This window comes from Microtus pennsylvanicus, chromosome X (genome assembly GCF_037038515.1).
Source record: "Microtus pennsylvanicus isolate mMicPen1 chromosome X, mMicPen1.hap1, whole genome shotgun sequence".
Lineage (NCBI taxonomy): Eukaryota > Metazoa > Chordata > Mammalia > Rodentia > Cricetidae > Microtus > Microtus pennsylvanicus.
In genome coordinates this window covers 16,450,404-16,466,676 of record NC_134601.1, presented here as the reverse complement: position 1 = coordinate 16,466,676, position 16,273 = coordinate 16,450,404, and the positions used below count along the sequence as shown (strand labels likewise).

Genomic DNA, 16,273 nt, shown 5'->3' with positions numbered 1-16,273 from the left:
TCACATTTACAGAAAATGGTCATGATTTCAAAGTGTTGAAACGGAAGCAGTTCGGATATTTATTCAGCTAGGCTTTCTACTGTCTGCCTTTTAGAAAACCTAGACACTGCATACATGTACAAAACAAAGAGGTAGAAGAGAAGTCATCCTTAGAGAGCAAGGGGTCGGCTGTCACTGGCCACTAGAGAGAAGCTCATCTCTGATTAAGTCTCAACATTACCTCTGAAATCTTTGGCTTGGAGGCAGTCCAGGAGCCTCTGAAGTTCTTAACCAACCAGCAGGTAGGAGACACAACCTGGAGGTGAATTTGCCTTTGGTCTAAACCTCAAATGGACTGTCACCAAATCACTGTGTACTGGTAATTGGGGAGAGGGCAGATTGGAATTGGAGAAAACACTCACCTGAAACATTGGTTTAATTTTCACCTTATTTTATGTAGTGGGTGGCTGCCATGTTGGATAGGACCTGCCTGTAGAAGATGCTCTTAAGCCCTTACCTGGAAGAGGGTGCTCAGGATGAACAAAGTGAAGTGGGCAGAGACAACTGAAGCAGGAGTGATTAATTAATCAAACCCATATGTAAGGCTCCTTAAGGGCCCATCAGCAGTCTCTCTGGGATCACATATTTCCATCACGTCTTTGGCAGGTGCTGGTATCCAGCCAGCGCATGACATCACTGACTAACAAGGTCCTACTTTGCCTTGTTTTACAACCTTCATTAAGATGCAGCCTTGGCTTCCCATACCACTGGTAAGTCAGGTTGCAATGCAGGTCAAGTTTGTGTCCCATCCCCAAAGGAAACCATGGGAGAGGACAGACCCTGGCTATCCAGATGTATTTGGATAGAGCCAACACTGTATTCTGTAGATCCTCTCAAGGACAAACACAAATTCATAGAGAACATTTCCAAAATTCTTCTGTATCAAAGAAGACACTGCCGACATGTGTCATCAGCTCACAGCATTGTTTCCCCATTAAAATTCTTAGTGGCCTTCTACTGCAGATTAGGATTGAATGCTGGAACATCGGCTAGTCAGATTCCAGGGCTTAGGAGTTGTGAACTGGGCCTAAGATGAATCAGCTGCTTCCTAAAGTGTGCTGGTGCCAGAGGAAGAGCCTTTGGGATACCTGCCAGCATCCCAAACAGGCTTAAGTTAGAGCATGGCAGAGCAGCACCTGTATGACACCCTTTGCAATGGGTGGTCTATTGTGAGGATATCTGTGCCTGTTTGGTTTTTAGTTGTGCTGGATTGTAGATGTTGTCTTGTGGTGCTTCATGTGTATTCCTCAGGGGCCTTACTATTGGACTACACTCTGACCCTAGTTGTAGGTTTTGAAGAAGTCTTAATAGCTTAGGATTGAGCTTGAGGGTGAGTGTTTTGTCCATAGATTGGTTGGGTCTGTTGAGTCCAAAGTCAATAGGGGATTAATTAGTAAATACTGCAATACCGTCATATTGCTCTTAACCCCTTACCTAATGACACATGACCAGATATGTCAGGAACTAGCAGGGGAATGGCCCGGTCTGCGTGTTAGTAGCTCAATATGCTATTGTGGAGTGTGTCCTTTTGTTGTAATGTGGGGAAGGAAGGGAAGAGTATTGAAAGAAGACCCAGTGGAATAATAATCTTATGGTTCAGGAGACCTTGAATTAGTATAAGAAAAATACATATACATATTTTAATTGTTTTTTTTAAAGCAAGGAGGCAGAAACTAGATAGGAAATTCTTCCTTCTCCTTGACCTCTGTTCTCAGTTCCTTAGACATAACCTGTATTAGCAGATTCCCTGTATGAACTTAGAGAACATTTTTATGGTTGTGGATTTAGATATGAACACACAAATGGAAGAAGATTTCTCTGTCTCTTGATGTATTTCGGAATGTATCTCATGTTAGTATACAGGCATTCCCCATTCTTTCCTAACACAGCAATGCGGTAACTCATTGTGTGGAAGAGCTGCCTTCGCACAGCTGTTCATCTCTGCTGACCACTATTTTGTCTGCATTTCTTTTTGCTGTTGTAAGCAGAGCAACAATGGGTGTCTTTTTGAACACCCTTATTTATGTCCATGTTACAAGTATTTTTCCCTAATACACACTTAGAAGTGGCATTATTAAATTGGAAAATGCACATATAAAAAATACTTAGATGTTGAAATAACTACAGACGTCCAGAAAATTCACAAGTATGATATGTAGAGTTTGGTCCCCCAACTCAAATCTCTTCGGTGTACATTGGTTGCCCGATGCATTAGCTGGCATCTAGGTAAGGAAACCAGCCCAAGCGTGGTCACATTACTACTGTCTAATAGACCCCCATTCAAGTTTCTGTAGCTACTCAAATAATGTCTAGTGTAAACGTTAGCATATATCATTCATCCTAAATTCTATAACAATTTCTGTGTGTTTTACTCTCATACATATGTGTTTCTCCAGATATGTTTCCTGGCCTATTTCTGGATCAGTTTCAGATATTGTACCTATGATCTCTTCATACATCAACATGTATCTGCTATAAACAAGGACATCCTCTTCCTGATAACAAGAGGATTTCCATTAAGATCAGGCAGTTGGATGAAAACCAGCATTCCCATCTGGTCCACAGACCTCATTCACTTTCTCTGATTGATCCAATAATGCCCTTTGCAGGTTAGGATCCAATCAAGGAGTATTGGATTTAGCATTATCATTTCTCTAACCTCAGGATGTAAATCTCCGACGACTTGTTTAGCGCCAAGAGCACTTATTTTGGGGATTTTATCTATTTTTATGGATGCTTTTCACTGATTGCATCCCTAAAGTTCACAATTTTCTTAACATGTTCACTGCCCTTTCTTTCCCCTCTGGTATCTTTTATGAGTTTGATTGAGTTTCATTGTTTATGCTGTTTTAAATTTTTCTTTAACTATTTTGAGGTTATGTATTTTTATTCAATAATTACTCAATTTTTGCTGTAGGAAAATGATCTTTTAGATAAAATTTATTTTTGGAAAATTAGATTTGAAAAAAATTAAAAAGCAGCAGAGAATTCCTATATTCCTCTGTCATTACCATTTACATTAGAACCCGTGCTAATCCTCTGTTATTAGCCAATATCCATATGGTATCAGCTTTTCCTAGTTTCTGTCTAGGAGCCCAGAGCTCATACTGTTTATCTGAAGTCATTGTCCACATAGGCTCCACAGGCAGGGCTGTTTTCTCAGCCTCTCCCTGATCGCCAGGGTTCTTAACAGTTGAGAAGGGGGCCCAGTTGGATGTTTTGCACAATATCCCTGAATTGGGGTTTGTCTGTTGTTTTCTTTCTTTTTTTTTTTTTTGGTGTTTTGAGACAGGGTTTCTCTGTAGCTTTGGTGCATGTCCCGGAACTAGCTCTTGTAGACCAGGCTGGCCTCGAACTCACAGAGATCCGCCTGTCTCTGCCTCCCGGGTGCTGGGATTAAAGGCGTGCGCCACCACCGCCCGGCTGTCTGTTGTTTTCTTATATTTATACCAAGAATATGAGGATATGTGAGTGTGAGAAGACCATTAGAAGTAAAGCACTGTTTTATTTCTGATGGTTTAGTTGCTTTTAAAGATGGTCTCACCATAGCAGGTATGGTGGCACACACCGTTTTAGGCCCAGCACTTAGGAAGCATAGGCAGGAAGTTCTGTATAAGTATCCATAATTATCCACAATTAGTACTAGGCCTAAGTAACTATCAGACTCATCAGGACACAGAGATGGATGTGTGGTCCACGTCGGAGGACAGCTTCTCTTAGGAATGTGAGCATGCAGATGCCTCCGACATGCTGGCTTCAGTTTGAGGCTGTAGTTGTTTAGATTCCTCCCAACCATATGCCCAGATTCCCTTTTCTCCATACCCTCTCCAATGTGTGCTGTCAGTCATCTCTCTGCCAACTGTTGTCAATTAGAATAAAGTTTACCTGGGGGAGTAACTTAGTAGTAGAGCCATGTTTGCCATACCCAAGCCCTTCCTTTCCTTTTTGTGGGCAGTCTTGCTAGGTAGCACGGGCAACCTCAAGAGTGTGATCTTCATGCTGTATACCGCCATGCCTGGCTTTGTTGCTCCTTTAACTTGGGTTTCCCCAAAGACTAGAGTGCTGTACATTATCTTTTTATTCATCTGTTGACCGAAGATATGATTTCTTTGGGGGAATGTCCCTTATCCAGTTTTAACTAGTTTACTCTCTTGCATTGGTTTTTGTGGTGCTGGGAATAGAGTTCTAATTCTGGTCTTCTGTGTTTCCCACCAGCAGTTCCTGAAGACATTACCTTTAACGCCATGTACATTCTCAAAAAGCAACTGTCTGTTAGGGTTACACCTGGGCGTATATCTAGGTTGTCTATTTTATGCTACTGTGTTCTACCTTTCTTTCTGACAGCTTTGTAGCATACAGATTGAGTATACCTTGCACAGCTTTTAGATCATTTTGGATTTCTGATTTTATATTAGACTTACCCAACTGTGGTTTGAGGTCAGGGGCCTGATGCTTTTATGTTGTCAATGTCTGGCCCTCTCACTTTTCATACTGGCCTCCCTCACATGCCTTTCTCTTACTTTCAACTGTGTCCTGGGATCTGTGACTTGTGATTGTTTTCTGTTCTTCAGGTGTTTGTTTAAATCGAGACTCACACATGGGGAAATGGCTCAGTCATTAAGAATTGGTTCCCCGCATCCATGGTGGGCAGCTAGCAGCCAGCTGTAACCCATCTATCTCCAGGGGATCTGACACCAACTTCTGACCCCCAAGAGCACACATGCATACAATTTTTTTTTGAGATAGCGTTTCCCTGTGTAACAGTCCCGACTGTCCTGTCCTGGGACTCACTCTGTAGCCCAGACTGGCCTTGAATTCAGAGATCCATCTGCCTCTGCCTCCCAAGTGCTGGGATTAAAGGTGTGTGCCACCACCGCCCATCTTAATTTTTAAGAATTAAGAACAAATGAAAAGTAAAATCTAGAATCTCCATTTGAGACAAAGTATGTGACATTCGTCTTTCTGAAGTAAGCTTTTTACATTTAATGTTATAGTCTTGAGTTTCGTCTATTTTCTTGCAAAGTATATGACATCATTCTTCATGTAACTGAATAGTATTCAGTTGTGTACATATACCACATTTGAAAAATCCATTTATCCACTGATGGATATCCAGGTTGATTCTAAAACTGGCTGTATTCACTCGCGCTGTAAAAGCACATCATCTGTGATGTTAGCTGCGGCCTCTTCACTGTGATATGAGCATGAACAGATATTGAATTTTGTCAAATGCATTAGTGCATCTATTATGATAATCATGGATTTTTTGTTAGTATTCTACATATTGTATGTATTCCATATATTGATTTAGGATGATTTTTTGTTGTTGTTGTTGTTGTTTCGAGACTGCATTTCTCTATAGCTTTGGGGCCTGTCCTGGAACTAGCTCTTGTAGGCCAGACTGGCCTCAAACTCACAGTGATCTGCCTGCCTCTGCCTCTGCCTCCCAAGTGCTGGGATTAAAGGCGTGTGCCACCACTGCCCAGTTTAGGATGATTCTTTTATCTCTGCAATGAATCCTATTTGACAGTGGCGAAAGGTGTTTTTAATGTGTCACTTGATCTTATTTGATAGTATTTGGTTGAGGAGGAATTCTGTCTTTGTATTTATGTTGTCCTGTGGTTTTCCTGTAGTGTTCTTGTCTCTCTTTGAAACAAGAAAAAATGAGTTTAGAAACAGTTCCCCCTACCCGGGGGTGGGGTCTGTGGAAAGATTTGTTATCTTTTCAGTTGTGGATAGAATTCCCTAATAGTGTAGTCTGGGAGACTTTTTATTACTGACTTACTCTCTTTAGTTATTTTTTGATCTATTCGTATTTATTTCTCCCTCAGTTGGTCTTGGAAGGTTACATGTGTTTGTGAATTCAGCTGTTTCTTCTGTGGGGCTGGAGAGATGGTGTAGCAGTTAAGAACACTATATCTCTAGAGGATATGGGTTTGAATCCCAGTACCCACATGGCAGATCACATTCATTCATAAGTCCAGTTCCAGGGGATCTGACACCCTTTGCTGGCCTCCGCAGGCACTGCATGCACACAGTGCACAGACAACATGCAAGTAAATGTCAGTCATTTCTTCTAGATTACCCACCTTGCTAATGATTAGCTGTTCATAGCAGGCCTTTAAGATCATTTGTGTTTCTGTGATACCAGTTGCGATGCCTTCTCTTTTATTTCTGAGTGTGTTTGGGTCTTCTCTCATTTTTATTTGTTATTGTAGCTGAAAACTTATGTAAAGATAAAACGACAATGAAAACAAAACAAAACAAAAAGGCCCAGGTGAATAAGGAGTTGAAGTCCAGCCTCAGATACAGGAAATTGGAGGCCAGTCTGGACTCCTTGAGACTGTGGAACCTATCGGGTCAGCTGGTCTTACCCATGTCCCCAAGGCTGGGGCTAGACACTCATGTCACTGTGTCCTTACACTCACACAGCAGGCACTTCGTCCACTGAGCTGTCTTCCCAGCCAGCCTGATTTTCTGCATTCTGTTTTCTTTCTTTCCATTCGGAACTTATTTTCTTTTCCCCTTTGCTGTGTTTGGCTTTTCCTTTGTCTTACTTTCTAGCTGTCTGAGGAGTACGATGTGAGCATGTGAGACTTTCCCCGTTTGGATGGAGATTTCCTATCAGGACTACTTTCGGTTGGAGTGTATCATGCCTCCATTTCCCTTTGTCTCCAGTTACTGTTTGCTTTCCCTCCTGATTTTTTTCTTTGACTTACTGATTATCAAGAAGAGTGATGTCTAATTTGTACATGTTTGTGAGATCCTCTAGCTTTCTCTCACTGTTTAGATTTAGTGGCCAGCATTTTGACTTCTTGATGAATTAGCCGCTTTACATTATTTAATGATCTGTTTCTTTGGACCATGTTGGAGTGCTTGACTTCCGTTTTATTTTTTTCTGATGTAAGTATAGATACTCTAGCTTTCCTTTGTTTTCCTTTGCATTTTCATCCCTTATTTTTTAAATGGCATAGATCATGTTAAGAGTATATTTCAGAGTGCACCTCAATGGTAGAATGCGTGCTCAGTACATTCTAGGTTCTGGATTCAGTTCTGAGAGACACAAATAATAATAGTAAGAACAAAGAAAATATTTCAGGCCAGGCAGTGGTGAAAAGAAGTCTTTAAAGAGACAGTAAGGGATGGTGCATGCCTTTAATCCCAGCACTTGGGAGGCAGAGGCAGGTGGATCTCTGTGAGTTCGAGGCCAGCCTGGGCTACAAGAGCTAGTTCCAGGACAGGCTCCAAAGCTACAAAGAAACCCTGTCTTGAACTCCCCTCCCCCAAAATTCAGTATTACTGTTTTACTTTAAAAACCACCTAAATTTAAAATTATTTTTTTTATTTGTAGGATATGGAGACTTGGATGATTTTAATCTGGAGGATGCACTGAAAGAAACTTCCTCAGTAAAGCGTGAGTCAAGCAAACAATCATGAAAAGCAGCTACCAGTGATCACCGAGGACTGCACTCACCATTTTCCCTTTAGGGAAGCAGGCACATTCAAGAAAATTAGCTACATCTTTTCCATCTGTTTTCTGTTACACGTTCAGGGCTTTTGTCATAGAGACATACATATGTCACCATACTTTATTATTTAATGGATATTGCGTGCATGAGAGGATGTGTATGCCCATCTTAGCTTTTTCCATGCTCTACAAAAAGAGAACTTTGACCTGTTTCAGTTTTCTCACTTTTTTTTGTTTGAAACAGGATCTCTCTCTGGCTGTCCTGAAATTTACTGTGCAGACCAAGTCATCTTTGAACTCACAGAGATCCACCTGCCTCTGTCTCCTAAGTGCTGGGTTTAAAGGCATGCACCACAACAGCTTGAACCTACATCATCTGAAAAGTTATTTTCTCGTTTATTTTTATTTCATTTTAAGTGTTTACGTGTACATGAGGGAAGGTGTGATAAGAGTCCAGATACTGTGGAGCTGGAGTTACAGGTGCTTGGGAGCTGCCTGACAGGGATTCTGGGAAGCAAACTTGGGTCCTCTGCAGCAGCAACAGTGACTCTTAAGCACTGAGCGGTACTTCCAGCTCCAGAAGCCATGCCATTTTATCATTCCTCTCAGTGGGATTCCTTGGAGGCCCTCACCTGTGTACAGTGACCTCAGGAAATGATACCAAGGCTAGTCTCCTCCTGATATGATTTCTGCAAGCCATGAAGTGGCACACACACAACATGCACGGGTACACACACATGTGCATGCACACACACACATATATACAATACATATATTACTTAATTTGCTCCTCTTCTTGTTCTCCCTCCTCCCTTCAGAGAGATGGGACCACTTCAGCACCACAACTAGAAGGCCGGGAACGACCAGAGCCCCAGCAAATCCAGCAGGTAACAGTGAAGTGAAAATGAATGAACTTTATGCCCTGGCAATGCTGAAGCATGCATGGGCAGCCCATATCTGGCTGTTCTGTTGAACTTGTCCATATTAGGTTTCATGGTCTAAGTTGATGAGGACGATTAACCAGGTCTCTTCCTCAAGAGGACACCGGATCTCTTTACAGATGGTTGTGAGCCACCATGTGGTTGCTGGGAAGACCTTTGGAGGTGCAGGCAGTGCTCTTAACTGCTGAACCATCTCTCTAGCAGGCAGCAAGACTTGCCTAAATGGGACTTGAGCAAGTCAAGGTTCTGCTGAGAAGGGAAGTGAGGCATCTTAGGCAGTATCAGAATGAGCTGTATAGAGGTTTTACACATATATGAAAGCCATCAAAGGCATCCATCTGAATATTAGACTTATTTCAGCAGAATACTGTCTGCTTGATTATTATGCCATATGTTAAGATAGTAAATTTACTTCATTGATGCTTTGGGTGATTGAGATGTAGGCTGCCAGAAACCAGGTACAAGAGGAGGAGAATCACATCTGACTGAAGCCACAGGCTAGCCATTTAGTTTCCTGGTAGGGTCCGTTCTTACTAACTACAGTATAAATATGAGCTATTCTTGGTCTGGCAGAGGGGGACAGCCTCAAACCACAGAACTCTTGAATGGAGATGCTCAAACATTTTCTCTAAATTCTCTAAATTTTTGACGATCTCAAGAGAATTTGTTTATGTGGGCCACATCTATAAATATTTCTCATCTGAGAACTTAAAAATGAAAAACTGTTATTAATCTAAAGAAAATAAAATAACATATGCATCGACATATGTGGCAGATTTCTATGAGAAATAACATTGCTTATAAGATGAAGACACAATTTAGAGTACAGAGTAATGTCTGGCTTGATAGGATACACCTGGAGTCTGTGTGTGTGCACACGAGCGCACGCATGTGTGTTTGTGTGTGTGTGTAGTGCTTTGAGACAGGATCTTACTATGTAGCCCAGGATGGCCTGGGACTCACTAGATAGATCAGAACTCACTAGGTAGACCAGGCTGGCCTCAAACTCACAGAGATCTATCTGCTTGCCTCTGATCCCACACCCCATCCCCAGACACAAGCCTGGGTTTTCTTCCTGTATTACACTGGACCTCAGGAGCTTTTAGCAGCTCAGGATAGCAGCAGATAGAAGAATGGGGACCAGAGATGTGCGCCACCTCCCCAGGCTCCTCCTGGATTCTTATATCCGGCAGAAAAAGGAAAGAGAACTTAATGTGACTTTGAGACTAGTCGAGACATCCTCCTCAGATAGAACACCAAAGCCCAAACAGTGGTTTTTTTTATTTCGTTTTGTTTTATCCCAGATTAAATGTGTGACATGTAACTCAGCTCCATTGAGCCCCATTGGACTCTCCTGTTCTTGGAACTGGTCTTCTGCCCATTCATTGTTTACTAACACCATGCACTGGTCACTTGGAAACACTGGTGTGCTGACTAATGCATGTGCCCATATTTCACTCTGTTGTATTTCAAAGTCCCACTGATTAGCATTGCCACCCACCTCACTGAAAAAAGCCCTCGGCAAGTTAGACACAGGACCCTTAAATAAACTTAGCAGTTTAAAGCATTTAATTTTTTTCTAAGTTTACCTGTGATGACTCTCACATTTGTCTTTACTAAGTGTTTTTAAAAGTGTTTGAAATTTTATTTTGATTTGGCTTTGGATTGGAGAAAAATTTACTTATTTCCTTTTTTATAGTCTGACAATGTAGCCAAGGCTACTGTTTATTTTTTTTATTTGTACGTCATCTTAGAGTAAGCCCCATGTTTTCTTCATCCAGGCTTGGTTTGTGTATCTGCCGTTCTAGTCAGATGTGGATAGTTCCGTCACTAAAGCACCCTGTGACCCCCTGGACAATCACAGCTGTCCTTCGCTTCCATCCTCCTTTCCCCTCTTCCCTAATTCCTAGCTGCCACTAATCTGTTTTCCATTTATAAAATGTCATTTCAAGAAGGTTATGTAAATGTGATGCAAAAGTAGACAACCTTTGGGAGTTGGCTTTTTTTGTGTAGCTTAATTCAGTTGGGGTGCATCCAACTTGTTGCGTGTATCAATAGTTTATTTTTATTGGGGAAGAGTTTTCATAGTATGGAGGTACCAAAGTTGGCATAGTGCTTTCTGTGTGGAAGGAGTTCTGAGTTGTGTCTAGTTTGGGACTACTTCTATGAGTAAAGTTGCTGTGGAATTTCTTGTGTGGCTGCATCTGTAAATGTAAGCTTTCCTTTCTCCAGGAATAATGCCCAAGAGTATGATGGCTAGACCAGGTGGTATTCTCATACTTTAAAAAAAAAACAAGAAGTGGTTGATTCTTCAAGGAAGGTTATATTAGTCTCCATTCCCTCTAGCATTCTGTGAGGGATCCAGTTTTTCTACAATTTAGCCACCTTTGTGTAGAAGGTTATGTATTGCTGTGAATATGTTTTATTGCTACTGGTTAATAAAGAGGCTGCTTTCGACAAATGGCTTAACAGAATATAGCCAGTCTGGAAGAAGTATATATAGAGAGAGTAGGCGAAATCAGAGAGCAGCCATGTAGCTGCCCGCAGGAGACAGATGCACCAGGACCTTGCCAGTAAGCCACAGCTACGTGGTGATACACAGATTAATAGAAATGGGTTGATTTAAGATATAAGAGTTAGCCAGAAATACGCTTAAACTATTGGCTAAGCAGTATTGCAATTAATACAGATTTCTGTGTGATTATTTTGGGAGTCTGGGTGGCTGGGAAATGAACAAGCAGCCTCCTCAACCCCTTTGGGGGTTTTCGCTATTTGACATCCTAACCATTGTATCGGAGCTTTAACCTGTGATCCACATGCTTATTTGTCCAGTGTATTTCTTGTAAGTGGAATGTTTGTTTATGCATATTCCAGTTTTTAATTCACCTTAACTCATCATCTAAAATGAAAAAAAAAATGAAACATGATTGTTGTTCCAACTTGTTTTTGACCTGGGACTGCTGACACTACCTTTAATCACAGCACTGGTGAGGCAGAGGAAGGTGGATCTCTGTGAGTTGGAGGATAGTCTGGTCTACTGAGTGAGTTCCAGGATGCAGTAAGAGCCTATTTCAAAAATAAATTATGTCTGGCTTGTCCTTTCATCTTGTGCCCAGTTATTAATCAGATTGCTGTTTCCTTTGTGTTGTGGGGCCCTCTGAAGGAAGTAATTTTGACTTGACTGATGCATTAGCTGATGGAGATGATGGGCGCCGAAAACCAGGTACAGGAGGAAGAGGTGAGTCATTACTGGCTGAACTACAGGCTAGCCCTAGCACTCTCTGCTGCTCTGTTCACTTTTATTTTATTGGTCTGGTTATATTTGGGGGTATTTATTTTTCATGTGCATAGGTATTTTTGCCTGCATGCATGTCTGTGCACTACATGCATGCAGTGCATGTAGAGGCCAGAAGAAGTCATTGAATCTTCTGGAACAGCAGTTACAAATGGTTTTGAGCCATCATGTGGCTGCTGGGAATCAAATCCAGGCCCCTGGAAGAGAAATCAATACTCCTTAACCATGGAATCACCTCTCCAGCCCTGAATCTGTCTTATTGACTTTAACAGCCCTGTGTACCACAGGAGAACCCTCAGACAGAGGCATTTAAGCATTTTGATCTTCATATTTCCCTAGTTATTGAGGATCTCAAGAGATTTTGTGTGTATTTTATCTATTGATGTTTATTATGTAAGAACTTAAAATGGAAAAGACTTCACTAATCAATTGAAACTTAGCATTAAAGACCTGCACATGCTGGCTGTGGTGGTGCACACCTTTAATCCCAGCACTTGGGAAACAGAGGCAGGTGGATCTCTGAGTTTGAGACCAGCCTGGTCTACAGAGTGAGTTCCAGAACAGATGGGTTACATAGTGGGACCCTGTCCCCAAAATGCATATTATCATACATACTTTAGACTTTCTTACTGTTGAGTTTTAAGAAGTCTTTACATATTCTAGACATTAACTCTTAGATATGTCTATTCTATATCTTACATTTTTGTTCTTTGTTAAAGAGACTTTAACAAAGTCTTCTCTGGAGTGAACAGTTTTAAGTTTGATTGATTATGCTTCTTCTGCAAGGTCTGAGAGCTAGAAACTCTGTATTCCTGGGCCCCATAGATTTTCCTATCTTTTTTCCTTAAAAGTCTTTTTATTTACTGTAAACATCAACTTGCTCAAAATTGCTGCTTTGTGCATAAGGCTACCTTTCTATTGAGATGCTTTAGAAACTCTGAAAAAAAATCAATTTTTGTTTGTTTAGTGTGTTTTGACACAGGGTCTTGCTGTGTAGCTCTGTCTGGCCTGGTACCCAGTTTGGCCTCAGAATCACAGGAATCTACAGTGGATCTACTGTTTCAGCATCTCCAGGACTGGGATTATAAACCTTCTAGACCTTTTGTGTTTTATTTAGTGTTCTTGTGTTTTATTGAGGATCTTGCATACATATTTATAATAGATATAAGTCTGTATTTTTTGTCAGGTTTTGGCATAAAAGTAATGCTATAAGTATGATTTACTAATTTCCTAGGTATTTCCTGATCCACTGAAGTTGACCATCAGGATAAAGCATCATAGGTCCTATTTAGCCACATTCTGGTCTCAGTGTCTCCTACAAAGCAGCAATCCAGATGTCACTTGGTGCCAGGGTATCATTTAAAATCTGAGGTTCTGTGAGCTTCCTTTTGCTGCCCTTGTAGGGATGAATGACCACATACCTTGTTGCTTAAACAACAGGCATGCATCTTATAACCACTGAGGGGAAATGCAGAAGGAATATGATAGGCTGCAGTAAGCATCCTAGCAGGGCTGCATTCCTTTTGGACGCTATAAGGGGGAATTTGTTTCTTCACTTTTTGTCACCTACATTCTTTGGCTTATGGCTACTTCTTCCATCTTTAAAAACATGAACATGTTAGAGTTTTCTTTTTTTCCAGTTTGTCTGTTTTTGTGTATTTGTTTGTAGCCCAGGCTAGTTTTAAAACTCCTTATATAGTTCAGGCTGCCCATGAACTCCTGGATGCTCCTGAGTCTGCTTCTCAAGTGTTGGGATTGTAGGTGTGCCCCACCACACTGGCTTTTTTGGATCTTCTTTGCTTACAGTCCTGTCACTTCCACACACAGTTGAGCATCCTTCACATTTGGATGTCTTTTCTTGTTCTTGCTGGTACAGCTGGTACTCTATTGAATAGAACTGGTAGAGTGGGCATCTTTGTCTTGTTCCTCATGTTAGAAGAAAAGCTTTCAGTGTTTGACCCTTCACTGTGATGATACCTGTTCCCTTATCCTATGTGGCCTTCATTTGATTCAATGGCACTACTTTGCCATAGTTACTTTTCTAGGTGTTGTGAGGAAATACTCTGAGAAAAGCAGCTTAAGGGAGGGTTGTTTTTGTTCAGTTTGAGAGTGTACAGCCCATCATGGTGGAGAAGACACAGCATCAGCAGCATGAGTTGGTCACATTGCATCCATAGTCAAGAAGCAGAGAGAGAGAGAGAGAGAGAGAGATGACAGCTTGTGCTGAGCTCACTTCATGCTTTTTGTACAGTCCAGAAGGTGCCATCCACGGTGGGTGGATCTTTTCAAGACAATTAGCCTAGTCAAGACAATCCCTTACCACATAGGTAGAGGCCTGCCTCCAAGATGGTTCTAGAACTTCTCAAGTTAACAACTGAGATTAACCACACCATAACTTCTATAGCTAATATGTTGAGAATTTTCATCAAAAAGCTGTTCAGTTTTATCAAAGTCTCTTCTTTGCCTACTGAGATGATTACATGATTTCTATGCTTCATACTTTTAATGTTTATTGATGTAAGTTCTGCTGAACAATCCTTGTATCCCAGGCATAAATCCAGTTTTGATCATGGTGTGTAATCTTCTAAGTGTGCTGTTGAATTCAGTTAATTCAATACAGTTAATTCTGCTAATGCTTTCCTGATGGTTTTTGTCTCTGTTCATGCAGTTTTGCTTGTTTGTGGCATTCTTGTCTGGCTTTGGCATGAGGGTCATGTTGGTCTCATGAAGTAAATTTGGAATTATTCCCTCCTCTTCAAATCTGCAAGAATTTGAGAAGGATTAGCTTTAATTTTTCTTTGAGTTCTTCAAAGAATTCATATTTATAGCCATCTGTTTCCCAGATATTTCTTTGTTGGGAGGTCTTTGATTATTCAGATTTTAAATGATTATTCATCTGTTTATATTTTTAGTTTTCATAATCAAGTCTTAAGTGTTTGTGTGCTTCCAGAACTGTCCAATTTGTTGGAATATATTGTCCATTATATTTATTTAGTATTAGTTGCAACATCTCCTCTCTTATTTATAATTTTGAATGATTATAGTGAAAATAAAGATTTTTAATTTTTTTTTGCTTTTTTTTAAAAAGCCAACTCCAGCTTTCCTTCCCTTCTTCTACCCATTTCTTTGTCTCCTTTTGTTTTGTGGAACAAATCTAAGACATCATTGTAAATAAATGTATGCTTACCTCTGAACTGCAATTCCAGCTCACCGAATTTGAACTCCATTAAAGCTTTCTGTGGCTTTTCTTTTCTATAATCCGTTGTCCTTCTTGCTTTCTCCATATTCTCCTGCTCCTTCTGTGCCTCTTCTTCCTCGTCTTCCCTCTTTTGAGACTGGGTCTTACTCTCTTAGTAAGTAATCCTGGCCGGTCTCTAATGCAAGCTTCCTGAGTGCTGGGCATGTACCATTTTACCTGGACTTTCCAGCTTTTTAACAGTTTTTTTCTCTTATGGGTCATGGTTCTGTTGTCAAACGTGTGAACTCTTTACCAAGCATTCAGTTCTGAAATGCTTCCCTCTGAATTTTTTATGATTTTATATTTAAGCAAATGTAATCCATCCATTAGCATTTAATTTTATATAAAGTGAAACCCATTGCTTTTTATTTTGGAAGTCTAATTATTCCAACACCTTTTGCTGAAAAGATTCTTTCCTCTGTTGAGTTGCTTTGCATATGTATAAAAATGCCAAAGCAGATCTGAGGTCTTTTGAGCTCTTCATTCTACTCTGTTGCCCTGTGTATCTATCTATCTGCCACATCTTGACAACTGTAACTATAAAATGAGCCTTAATACTAGGTAGAGTGATTCATCCCACTTTATCCTTTTCAAGGTTTTGAAAAGCTAACCTAAGGTTTCTGCCTTTCCAGAAAAAGTTTAAATCAAATTTGACTATTTCTAGAAAAAGAAATCAGTAGGACTTTTATAGGCTTGCACTGAATGTGTGTGTGTGTGTGTGTGTGTGTGTGTGTGTGTGTGTGTGTGTGAGAGAGAGAGAGAGAGAGAGAGAGAGAGAGAGAGAGATCGATCGATCGATGTGGGAGCTGACATTTCACTCTGTTGAGTTCTCCATTCCATGAAATCAGTATGTATCTCTGTTTAGATTCTCTTTATTTATAACTTTCTACCTACAGGTTTACTTTATCTGAATATAGTAGTTTTCACACTGTTTTAAAGGTATATATTTCATTATTTTGTTTTCTTTTACTTTATGAATGATGGGTTTTGGATTCCATATGTTCATTGCTATTACATGTTGCTGTCAGTGATTCCATTCCCAATGCTGCTGAGTTCTCCCACTAGTTCCCCTGTTTACATTCTTTGTGGTTTTCTGTGAAGATGATCCAGTCATCTGCAAATATGGACAGACTGATTCCTTCTTTTACAATCTGCATGTTTTCTCTGCTTTTAGTTGTAGAACTTGTACCGCTGTGTGACAGTGAGCTTGCTTTGCTCCTGATCTTACAGGAAGAGAAGTTAGTCTGAAAAACCCAAGGACTTCTTTATTTCTAAATTGGTGCAGAAGGCCT

The 16,273-nt window shown here is 40.6% G+C and overlaps 1 protein-coding gene across 2 annotated transcripts in view; it reads left to right on the top strand.

Moving 5' to 3' along the window:
* Window positions 1–16,273, top strand: part of Cd99l2 (CD99 molecule like 2) — an 81,444-nt gene that overhangs the window by 43,379 nt on the left and 21,792 nt on the right. Inside the window, exons 2-4 of one of the 2 annotated variants that reach the window (XM_075957262.1) lie at window positions 7,391–7,453; window positions 8,326–8,394; window positions 11,612–11,686. In XM_075957262.1, the coding sequence (XP_075813377.1) occupies window positions 7,391–7,453; window positions 8,326–8,394; window positions 11,612–11,686 (207 nt within the window). The remainder of the gene's footprint in view (window positions 1–7,390; window positions 7,454–8,325; window positions 8,395–11,611; window positions 11,687–16,273) is intronic. The other variant, XM_075957263.1, reaches the window with a different exon arrangement.